The 12,722-nt window shown below is 39.3% G+C and overlaps 1 protein-coding gene and 1 long non-coding RNA gene across 2 annotated transcripts; one reads left to right on the top strand and one right to left on the bottom strand.

Annotated features, from left to right (window-relative positions):
• The first annotated feature begins 2,410 nt into the window (after positions 1-2,410).
• Positions 2,411-4,261, top strand: LOC115797525 (uncharacterized). The gene is made up of 3 exons (XR_004021427.1): positions 2,411-2,516; positions 2,636-2,692; positions 2,899-4,261. It is a non-coding gene; the product is annotated as an uncharacterized LOC115797525 (long non-coding RNA).
• Positions 4,262-7,892: 3,631 nt separating this feature from the next.
• On the bottom strand, positions 7,893-10,154 carry LOC115797248 (tripartite motif-containing protein 16-like). Its single transcript, XM_030753768.1, has one exon. The coding sequence runs from the start codon at positions 10,130-10,132 to the stop codon at positions 8,459-8,461; it is 1,674 nt and encodes a 557-aa protein (XP_030609628.1). The 5' UTR covers positions 10,133-10,154; the 3' UTR covers positions 7,893-8,458.
• Positions 10,155-12,722: the final 2,568 nt, after the last annotated feature.

Below are 12,722 nucleotides of genomic sequence, written 5' to 3'. Positions count from 1 at the left end.
TCTGTTCGTGTACTCAAGCTTAAACGTACTTGGGTTCTGCAGCAGGACAATGATCCTAAACACACCAGCAAGTCCACCACTGAATGGCTGAAGAAAAACAAAATGAAGACTTTGGAGTGGCCTAGCCAAAGTCCTGACCTGAATCCTATTGAGATGTTGTGGTATGACCTTAAAAAGGCCGTTCATGCTCGAAAACCCTCTAATGTAACTGAATTAGGACAATTCTGCAAAGATGAGTGGGCCAAAATTCCTCCAGAACGCTGTAAAAGCCTCATTGCAAGTTATCGCAGACGCTTGGTTGCAGTTGTTGCTGCTAAGGGTGGCCCAACCAGTTATTAGGTTTAGGGGGCAATCACTTTTTCACACAGGGCCATGATGGTTTGGATTTTTTTTCACCTTTACTAATAAACACCTTCATTTACAACTTGCATTTTGTGTTTACTTGTGTTGTCCTTGACTATTGTTTAAATTGGTTTGATGTTCTGAAACACTTAAGTGTGACAAACATGCAAAAAAACAGGAAATGAGGCAGGGGGCAAACACTTTTTCACACCACTGTATACAGGCAAAGAGTAGGAGCAGGTACGAGGACTGCTGACCTCACCGGCGCCATCTTAAAACATCTGTTTCAAAAACAAGCTTCACTAGCTTTAGTTAAACTGTTGTAAAACGAAACAATTAGGATGTGGGGAGTTTTTTTTCAGTTTAATAGACAATGTCTTTACTGGTCTAATAACAAGAAAGCTGCCTAAGACAGGCTGTACTAAAGAATAAAGTTGGTCATACCGTTTATTAGCTTCCAAGCACATATAAACTCTGTTTTTCCCTTTATTTCCATTTGTCTTTGCAGATGATTTAATATATTGCTCCACCTATTTCCCATTTTCCTCAGAAATATGAAGCAACGAGGGATGAATAAAAACTTTTGCAGAGTACTGTGTAGCTTCAAAGAAGTGCAATGTAATATCAGATCATTAAAGAAGAAAAACAAGAAAAACAAGATAACAAGAAAAAGCTCTTAACTTTACAGAATAAAAAAAAAACATTTTAATTACTGAATTACTGCACTACTGTGTGGCGTGAACACAATCAGAAATCAGCAGTAATCAAAATTACCTTAATAATTATATATTAAGCAGTCAGGTGAACAACCAGGGTGACTCTATCAAGCAAGAAGACAAAGAACTGTGAAATCATTAGGGCAGGGCTTAGTTACAATTATGGGTAAAAAAACAAAAACAAAAACAGGAAGCAAACAACCAAGAAAAAAGCCTTTCAAAATAAAACATGATACAAAGAATATTCAAAACTGTGCATAAAACCAGACAAGCAGAACCCAGCTCCTGTGGTTGCAAAGAGTGCTGCATGTTTCTCCACTGTCTGAAGAGAGCTCATGGCCTCCTGGCACAAATGAGCAGGTTTCTTGAAGAGCAGCTGTTATTGCCGAATTTTAACTGATCTATAAAACAACAGAAGGAATTATTGTCACCCATCATAACTTGTTGTGCTGAGTATCTGTGATATATTTGAATTTAAAAACACACAGACACTAAAACTGGAAAAATGAACTTTAAAAATGCTGATTGTTTATTACAAGCAAAGTTTAATGCATATTGACTGAGGATTTGTTTAAAAAAATCCTGCTCAGACCTCAGGAAAACCAATGATTGGCTTTCACAATCTGTGTATAATTTTACCTCCATAGTTCATCTGTAAGCAGTCGTCATTCAAAAGAATTATCAGGCTATCTCAGGGCCCAGTTATGAAAGCGGAAACTTGTGCCATCACTCCAGAACCAAACACTCTCCTCGAAAATTAGAATACAGTCCAGTTATTTACTCAGTAGGATTTAATTACACTTTTAATTTTGCAATGTTCTGGTGTAATTTGTAACTTACATGTTGAGCATCAGAGCCGCCGAGACATGTGAGCGGAAATGCATGAGCAGCCTGCCTAATGACATTTTGAATGAAGCGATACTCTCCAGACCTGTGCACCAATGCCAGGTGTCCTCTCTGGTTCTGACAGTGTCTCTACAAGAAGGACAGAAAACTCTGAGAGTTACAAGGAGCGACATGTGTAACATGAGGAAATCTGGATTGGCCACAAACATAATCACACAAAAAGCTGTTTAAAAAACAACCACAAAAAGATTCGAAATAGAGATGATGTTGCTGCAAAAATGGACATAACAGAGAAAAAAAAAACAGCACCATAACAAAGAGACATGTTTTAAATAAACTCAATACCCTCAACACTAAAAATGCTTTTGGTTTAACAGTTATGTTTTATTTATGGTCGATTTTTGTTATAATCAGTAGCTGAAAGAAAAAAAAAACATGCATCGCTTTAGCCAATGGGCTGCTGCCTAGTGGCGCATTGCCCCGCCCACCACTTCCTTCGCGGGGGGGCGGGCTTTCCTCTGTCTTTCCGGCTGCGACTCCGATGCTGAGCGAGCTGTTAAGGAAAAGGGAGACGGAGATTCAGTGGAAAAAGAGCACAAAAAGCGATATATAGTAAGTAGTTAGCAACGTTACCAATGCTAAGCATGATTTTGTGCATATAAACTGCTGGAGTGATGCATTGAGCTCACGAATGTTAACTCGATCGGTTCCCTCTGTATTTCTGGTTGTAGAGAGTCAGAGGTCGGAGGCGGCGCCATTTTGTGTTGCGCTGTCCTCTCGTGAGATCGGTGAGCAAATTATTTTACTTGTTCCTGGCTTATTTGCAATTTTTGAGTTCAGTGTGAGTAAAGTATTTTAAAATTTATCAAAGAAAAAGGTTTACAATAGTAAGTTCTGTTTTTTTATTAAGAATGTGATTGAGATTGTAAATATTTAATCTTTTGAGCCTGAAGAAACAGTTACTCATTGTACTTCATGACGCTGTCGTTGACAGGTCAGGTTTTTTTTCTTGCTTTGTTTTATTTGTGATGTGATGGCGAGCCAATCCCACAGACGAACCAGACAACTTCTTCCCGTGCTGCCCTGCACAGTGCGGTAGGCCAGCTGCGACAAGGATCTCTGCCACACCATTCTGCACCTGCTGCCCTCTTTCACACACACACACATACACTGACGTTCCCCTGGACTTTTAGACGCTTTAAGGACTTCTACGGACTCAGCACACTCCCACAGGCGGGAAGCGGACCTGGTATGGACAGATTGGAAACACCCCTCCAAAATAAGGTTCTGTTGCATACAGCTGGTGAGATCGAAGCAGTGTGATATTTGTTATTGGAATGGTTTTGTTTTGAACTAAAGCCTAAGTTGTGAATTTAGAAGGGTGCACCCGGGAAAATTTTGAAAGTGACTGTGATTGTAAAATGATATTACTGGTACCGAAGAGAAACTTTTATTTAAAATTTATTTTATTTGTTACAATATATTTTCTTTAAAATACACAAGCCGGCAACTTTTCAAAACCATAACCTGTGTTCGAGTCTCATTCTTTTCACACTTCCTTCCTGTAGCCGAACCTAATGGCCCAAATCAATTAAGCTTCCTTACCTTAAGTCTTGGAAGGAAAATCCTGAGGTGAGATTTCTATAAGTAACTTAGGTGGTTACAACAGTCTGAAGAGATGGCGACTCGAGACCTCTGGTAAACTGACTCCTGCCGCACTTTAGGACTGGACTGTAACTATGATGTAACTGAACTGACACTAATTCAGATTTTCACCCTCAGAACATTTTGCTTTGGATGTGAGTCGAACCTCTGATGGAGACAGCAGTGATGTGTCACTCCAACCCAGAGCCGGCCCGAGCCTTGAAGGGGCCCTAAGCGAAATTTGATTTGGGGGCCCCCCTCATACCACTTCATTGTGTCCTGAGCCTAACAGTTATTAATACGGAAAGGTTGAAACTGAATATTCATTTTTTGGGATGCATCGCTGTTTCAGTCTCAGCCCATTGAAAAACAATGTATTTCAATATGATACACATTGTAAAACTATGTCCATGACATAATTGATTGCATTCAATATCCGTTCTAGAGGGCATAGACTTTTTAGGAAGTATGTAATTTAGGGTGTTTGACCTGCTTTTGGGCATGTTGGACATGCTCTTTTCATCCAAAAGATGTATATTTGTCATTAACTGTGCAAATGCACCCAATTACAGACTAGTAAATATGCCATTTGTAATATATAAATAATAACTATGCAGCATACAGAATTGCGGAGCATCAATAGAATAATATCAAACACAAGTGGTCAACGATTGGGCCCAGTACTGTAAATGTTATTACGCTACTATACCACAAAATGGCATGGTGGCACTCCAAGAGCACAAATGGGACATAAAAGTGAGGTCCAATAGTCTATCCATGCAACCTGACCACAGTGTGAAGAAAACAAAATGCTGTCACCACAGGAACAGTGATTGAACCAGGATAAACCACCACAGCTCACAGATGCAGTTCTGTCTGAACATGCATGAATAAAACCAAGATATGCAAAGCTAGCATGTCCCGTCCACTGAACCTTGTAAATACTGAACAGCCCTGAAATATAAGAGTCATGATTCTGCAGTGTGGCAGGCAGGATAAGGACCCAAACACAGGACTCAGGAGAAAAATGTGTGAACTCAGTAATACACAACTTTGTTTCTGGATGCACATCAGGTACAAGAAAACTAGAAAGCTCACCTGGAGCTAATAGGTCAACAACTAGGAATACTCAGGGAAACTCTGAACCAGGAAACACACTGCCTGAGTGAGACGATGTGACAAAGAACAGGAGGACACAGATGATACACACACGAGGTGATCAGGGAGAGAAGACACACCAGGGAGCACAGCGGAGCAAGACAAGGGGAGTAAAACTGAATATGATACAAAGCAAAACAGGAAGTAGACATGGAAACAAATGCTGCCTTGAGGACACAGGGAAGCAGACACACTGAGGGACTACAACACCTACACTAGAGCAACAAGATCATAACTAGACACAAGAGGAGGACATAAACTACAGCACAAGGAACAGAGACCAGGACTAAAATCCACTCAACAGGAGAACAAACCAGAAACAATCAAACACCAAACAGAACCGGGAACTTGAATTTTAGTTTTAGTTTTTAGTTTAGTTATTTGTTCTTACTCATCCTTTTCATTTTTTCTCTGTATTGAGCTGCTGTAATGCACAAATTTCCCCGTCGTGGGATCATTAAAGTTTTATCTTATCTTATCTTAACACAGGAAGGCTGGAAACTGAAACAGGATTAAATAGAAAGTGAACAACAGCCAAGAACAGATCTCAGAAAACTAAGAAGCCTGAGGATAGAAACAATGAAACCAACCAGGAATTAGCAGAAAAAGACAAAAATTCAAAACTGCAACAACACAGTAAACTAGGAATCAAACAGTAACATTAACAATATAAACTGAAAAATGAATGCCCTAAAATTATAAATGCTGGGTCATAAACCCACGACCATGATGATAAGATCCAAGCAAAAAGTATCTTAACTACTAACAGAGTAAGGAAGGTGACACAGGCTGACAGGTTGTTTTTGACAGAGACACAGTGACATGATAAGTACCATACTTAGCCGGCTAGCGATAGCTAAGTACATTTGGAGCTGGTTACAAACTAAACTATTGTAACTGCTCGTGGAAACATACCTTTGTCTTTTTCTTCCTCCAATCTTCTCCTTTCCCTCCTCTCTGCCTCACAGAGACAGCTCCTTTCTGTCACATTTCTGTTTCGTAGCTTCATCCAAAAATGACCTAAACTGACGGAGCATCAGGTCACCTGGAGCACTGCTGATGCGCATGCGTGCCCAAACTACCTGAATTCACGCTGACACACACATAGTCAGTCAGCACGTGGCCTACTCATTAAAGTAGTGTTTTTACAATTGTACAAATATGAGGAGGGGATAGGTTTTTTCTTTCTTTAGGACACTAGCATGTTAAAAAAAACAAAAAAAACAAAACAAATGAAGGCGAGCTTGGGGGCCCCCTGGTGGTCAAGGGGCCCTATGCAGCCGCATATGTCGCCTATGCCTTGGGCCGGCTCTGCTCCAACCCCCCAGCTCGAGACCACCAACAGGTACAGGAAGTCAGGAAACTTTAGCTCCACACCTGTGTTCCCTTCAGGACAATATTTGCCTCAAAGGTTTAGTGTCAGTTTTTTCAGTAAATTGTGGCTTTATTTAATTTAAAGGTCTTAACTCTGTAACAGCTGTGATAGACGACACGCTGACAGGAAGGATGTTAACAAGCCTGTAATGAACACTGTGTGACATCTCACAGCTGTGAGCTCAGGAAATAAATGTTGTAAAGATAAACATGTAAAATAAGTGGGAGAATATTTTCATCTGGGCTGTGCAACACAATATTCATATTCTGGGATGTTTAGTACTCTTTGTACACTTTGACTGTATTTATCTAAAGTGCAGAGTAAACAACATGGAGGATTTCAGGCTGCTAATGCTACAATAATATAGCCTAACAATATTCAGCCTCTTTCTCATGCCTGATTGGCTTAGCCTAATCATGTGATCATATTCTGCTGTGTGATTGGCTATCCCTACTTGACCATTATTGACTGAAAGGAGAAAGTGTGGAGTCCCCACATCTAGCAGCTGACAGGTCACTGAACAGCTGACAGCAGCTGGATAGTGAGAAACTGGGGAATCCCAAATTTAAAGTAAAGACCCGTCTGTTTATAATAACATCAGTTCTAAGCTGCAGCCTTCTGATTGGCTGAGAATCTAACATGTTGGTCAGGTGTGACTCACAACCATGAATACAGACTATGACTCATCACTGAGCAATGCTAAACCCATAGCGATTGCTCAGCAATGATGCTCAAATGTAAACAACATGTTTGCCTTATGATTATAGTGATGCTGTACAGAATACACTGATACCAGCAGATTATATTGTGTGGGTGCATTATACAGTAATATTCCTGTACACACGTGTATAATGTGATGTGAATATCTTCTAAGTATGCATTATGTCTAGCTTATTGTTATACATTAAATAGATATTATATAGTATACACCCCTGTAAGAGTGCAGTATGTACTTTGTTTATCATGGAAAAGCTTTGTGTGTGTTCTAGGATGTAGTTACCATAAAGTATTTGTAGAAATGTTAAAGATAATCACAGAATATTGATCTCTTACTGCAGGCTTAAAATAGTTTTGATTTAATGAGTATTGTTAACATTGAAGACATTTCTCTATGTAAAAATAGGGCATGACGGGAACTACTGGGTCTAAGTATCATGATTCAGGTTCTGCAGTTTGTTTCTCCTGTTCAGGGAGTTTGTGGTGTTTCTGTCAGTGATGTTTGAAGGCAGCAGGAAAATGTTTCTCATCACTTCTTTAGTTATTTATTATCAGGAACCTTTGTTTGTTTGAAGCTGGAAACAGGAAATATGATTCTCTGTAACTCTGCAGCCAACATGAGGTCACATTAATTTATCAGCACACTTAAAATAAAAGGTTTTAATCAAATTAATTTTTATCTATATCAGACAAATTAATTCTGAAAATATCAGAATCAATTCTGAATTCAGTCACCACAGACTACATTTGGTAAGAACACAGAACTAAGTCTGAATCATAAATTTATAACAGGATAAAGTATTTTTATTAGAGCACAGTGAAATCTGTAGATCAAAGACTGGAATCAGTGTTTCAGGTAAAGATGAATAAATAAAGAAAAGTTGAATAAAGTCATTTGTAAATGCTGCCAGGTTTGAATCCTTTTATGATCTGTGTAGATAATTTAGACAATTAATATTGATTCATCAAACATTCAAACCTCACACTGAATCACCTGGATTCAAGATTCATGTGTGAACTATTGAGTAGTTCACTTTTTTTTCAGTGAGTAAAAGTAAAACTATGAAGATAAATGTGAACAAGTAAACTTCATGTTAGGAAGAGACTTTTTATGAGTATAAGTATCAGATAACAGGTAAAAATCTCAAACAGCTCAAAGATTCAAATTTTTGTTCCATTTTCAAAGTTCAAACCTCAAAAACATTAAGTTTACTTTCATATATGATCAAGAAAATCAACAATCTTCACATTTCAGAAACTGGAAGCAGTTTTAAATATGACTAAAATAATTATAAAACAATCAATTTTCTAATCATTGACTAACTGATGAATCACTGCAGCTCCAATGGATTCTTTGCATTTGACAACCCACTACAGCAACTACAGAATAAAACCACTAACCAGACTGATTCAAGACTGAAAACATGCTGAATATGAAGAGTAGTATAATTGAAACTCACATGATTATCAGCCATAAGAACAGATCCAGATTTATATTGATGTAAGGTATATAAATGTAAGTACAGTTTGAATCAGTGCAATATTATTTTCAGACATCAATGGACCACTGAACTTCTCAGCTTCTAAAATGTAAAGCCTCATTTAGAAACTACACAAGTACATATAATGGTCAGGATCAACATGAACCTATCTTCTCTGTCTATCTGACTTTAATCAACTCTGCAGTGGCTCCATCATAAAGATAAAGTCCAGCATAGAGCGGCTGAGTGAATGTGGTCTGGACTCTGTGGAGGAGAGTCATGGTTTCAGAGATGCTGTAGAAAGACAGAATACCTGCTCTGTGATCCAGGTACACTCCTACTCTGGAGGACCGAGGACCTGAGAGGACAGTGTGGACATTGTTGTGCTGAAATGTATAACTGTTTGTCTCACAATGTAATGCCCAAGATTTGTCATTCCATCCAAAAAAACATTCACTTGCAATCCCTGCTCTACTGATATTCTTGTATGCGACTGCTACATTAACTGCTCTCCCTCTCCACTCCACCTCCCAGTAACAACGTCCAGTCAGACTCTCTCTACTCAGGACCTGATACCATCCAGTGAATCTGTCTGAATGATGAGAATAAAACTGTTGTTGTTTCATTAATGTTACTTTTCTGTTCCCCTCAGATAATAACAGCTGTCTGTTTGCTGTGTTTGGATCCAGTGTGATTTCATGTGAATATTTTAAGAATCCAGCTCTGATCTTTGGCTCTGGTGGTGACAGTAAAACATCCTCTTCAGTGACTGTCAGTGAGATGTTTGTCCATTCCTCTCTCAGGATGTCCTGTAGTTTATCTCTGGTCTCTGACACAGCTGCTGTCACATCCTCAAAGTACCTCAGAGGACCAATATTGATGCTGGATGAGTGTGTAGACTCACTGAGTGCTGACAGTGAGGGGTAGTTGTGTAGAAACTGGTTGTGATCCTCTGTGTGTGAGAGCTGCTCCAGCTCGGCGTCTTTCCTCTTCAGCTCAGCGATCTCCTGCTCCAGCTTCTCCTGAAGCTCTTTGACTCGACTCACTTCAGTTTCCTGCTGGGATCTGACCTGCTGCTTCACATCAGAGCTTCTTTTCTGGATCAGACGGATCAGCTCAGTCAACATCTTCTCACTGTCCTCCACTGCTTTATCAGCGGAGCCATTGATGGCCTCCACCTCCTGTTGAAGCAGCTTCACATCTTTCTCTCGGTCCTGGATTCTCTGCTGGATGTTTAGTCGTCTCACCTCGAGCTCCTTCTGCTTCTCAGTCCTTTCTGCTGCAGCTGGGACTGTTTCATGGCCTTGATGTTCATCCATTGTGCAGAGATAACAGATACTCTGCTGATCAGTACGACAGAAAATCTTCATCACCTCATCATGATGAGAGCAGATGTTCTCCTGGAGCTTCTTGGAGGGGGCCACCAGCTTGTGTTTCTTCAATGGAGCTGCATCATAGTGAGGTTGGAGGTGTTTCTCACAGTAAGAGGCTGGACAAGATAAACAGGACTTGATGGCTTTCAGCTTCCTCCCAGTGCAGACATCACAGGCCACATCTTCAGGTCCAGCATAGCAGTGATCAGCTGGAGCAGCTTGGAGTCCAGTCTTCTTCAGCTCCTCCACTAAAACAGCTAACATGGTGTTTTTCTCCAGGACAGGCCTCGGTGTGAAAGTCTTCCTGCACTGAGGGCAGCTGTGGATTCCCTTTTTCTCCTCCTCTTCATCCCAGAATCTTTTAATACAGTTCATGCAGTAGCTGTGTCCACAGGGAAGAGCCACCGGATCCTTCAGTAGATCCAAACAGATGGAACAAGTGAAGGTTTCTCGGTCCAGCTGAACTCCTTTCTGCGCCATTTCTCCTCTCAGTGTCAGTGACTGTGTGAGTTTCACTTCCTTATAACTGAAACTAGTCTGAACTCTGATCTCAGCAGCATGTGTTTCTGCAGTGAATGGAGCCTGTCAGCTCTGACACAGCACCACATGTTGGTTACACCCATCTTCAAACTACAGATCTGAAGGGGAGGGAACGAGGAAACATGGACAGAGAGGAGGTGCTGTGTTTAAGAGCAGGAAGAAGAGGGAGGAGTTATCAGGCTGTGCTTCATTCCAGGAAGAGGAGCTCTCTGAGAGCGATACTGTGTGTTTAACCCTTTTTATTTACTGATCACCTGAACTTCTCAGCTTGTTAACCCTTTCTTCTTTATAAATAAACTTCACTTTAGAAATGTCAGAGTTCTCAAAGTTAACAAACTGTCCTTCAGTTTTAGTCAAAGCAGGAGGATAATGATCCTAAACATAGAGATAAAGCAGCCACTGACATGATGCTCATGTTGCATTTAAGTTCATGTTAGCTTCAATGTTTCGCTCCCTCACACACCATCAAAGGTGAGAGGGTGCAGCAGGTGTGTGAGGCAGTAAATTGGAGGTGGGTATTATCAAAGTACAAACACTTTGTTACTGTACTTAAATAGAATGATCAGGTATTTGTACTTTACTCGAATATTTATTTTTCTCATGACGCTTTACTTTTACTCTCTACATATTTTAACATATATTTTTCGGACTATAAGCTGCACTTAAAATCCTTAAATTTTCTCAAAAATCTGCAGTGCTCCTTATGATCGGTGCGCCTTATGTATGAATGCTTGTTTTGCTTACTGACCTTGAACCATTTTCATGTGGTACACTGTGCTCAGAAATCTGTTAAATATTTTAATGTGACTTTGGTAAAGGACGTTTAACAAATATTGACAAAGCGTACGACGTGGGGGGAGGGGGTAACACTCAGTGTACACTTTTCATGTAGTTTTCTGACCGCCGATGGCTGCGGCATCCACACCACTGCACCATTGTGAGGTGAAGGAAATGAGTTCCATGAAGTTCATGGTATATGTGTCCTCTTACCTTATGTACATTTACTTGCCTGAGAAATTTGCCTTAGACTGTAAACTAAATATAACTGAACAATGACACAGAAGCACATAATGTTTTAGGACAAAAGGTTTCTGCTATGTCACCATTGTATCAATAACAGAAGCAAGGACTCTCGAGTGGAGTGGTCAACGAGACTAAACATGATAAAGGAACACTTGGAGGGAGAAGCAGCTGTGGAATCCTTTCTCTCTGTCTTGCACATTTCTTGTTTTGTATATGATGTAACCAAGATTGATAAGCTGTCACCATATGAAACTGTAACTTGAACTTCATGCCATCCCACACGGGGATGAGATGCAGTCCTGACCCGGATTAATCTGTAAAACTGTTTGAAATGGCTTAATTCAATTTAATAATTGGACTCCTTATTCAACACGTTTTCAGTCCTTACTCGTCAGTGTTGCTGTGTCCCAGAAATCAACCACGGCCTCCCCGCCTCCTCCAGCTGAGCTTAATCCTGCTCTAATTCCACTGCTAAGCTTGAAAAAAAAAACAAAACCTATATTAAAATGAAAATAAGTAAAACTATCATTTACTGCCAAAAAAATTAATTACCACAATATAACATAATTGATTCTCGGCTGTTTAAAGAGAAACTTTTTGAGCGAAAAGTTCTTAAATTCAAAGCCAACAAACAGGAAGTTTCAGAATCAGAATAGACCCAGTGGCTAAAGGTGTCATTTCCTCACATACTGCATATCATTTAATTTTTACTCAAGAATGCTTAAATGTATTTCACAGCAGATTATAAGGGGGTAACAACTGTAGCTTCAATCCTTTGAATAGTGAGTAACTTTGTGTAGCTTACACATCAGTTTAAGGTATTATTAAGTAGCTTATCCTTCCTGTCTTACACTGTAATCCCACTATAATTTTAGGCCCATGCATTATATTACTGAGTCATATGAACTCTATAAGTATTAAGAAAAACAATTAAAGACACTTTGCATTTTCAAAATTAAAAGACAAACAGTTGAAATTAGCTGTAGCTGATCCCAGGCTTTTGGGTTTAATCTGAGAGGCAAACAGAAAGGTGGAGAAATTCCACTGGACATGAGTGGGGTGACTGAACTTTGGAGTACGTCCATGTTACTGACTGAGGGAATTTTCCTGCATCATTACTGTTTGAATTCAGATTCTTTGTTCTGTTCACTGAGCATTTTATTTGACCTTTTTCATATTTTACACACACACATATATATATATATATATATATATATATATATATATATATATATATATATATTTCAATTCTACATTGTTTAAGCTACATTATCATGTGCATATTTAATGATTTTGCTGCAGTAACAATAATTACTTCACTTTGGGGTTAAATAAAGTATTTTTCATTCTTGCCTCATTGTTTATTCTCTGAATGTTTTCAGAGAGGAAGAAGCATTAGCCGTTTATAATATTAACAGTTTAAATAAAACAAAATTCAGTCAAGAGGAAACAAATGAAATATGTTTCCAGGAAACACTTTACTAGATATTACAAGGAGCATCATACA

The sequence above is a fragment of the Archocentrus centrarchus genome, chromosome 18, assembly GCF_007364275.1.
Source record: "Archocentrus centrarchus isolate MPI-CPG fArcCen1 chromosome 18, fArcCen1, whole genome shotgun sequence".
Lineage (NCBI taxonomy): Eukaryota > Metazoa > Chordata > Actinopteri > Cichliformes > Cichlidae > Archocentrus > Archocentrus centrarchus.
The sequence above is the reverse complement of the archived record's forward strand: the minus strand, read 5'-3'. Positions and strand labels throughout refer to the sequence as shown.

Coding starts and splice junctions, on each gene's coding strand:
- LOC115797248 (XM_030753768.1), bottom strand. CDS start 10,132: ATGGCGCAGAAAGGAGTTCAGCTGGACCGAGAAACCTTCACTTGTTCC.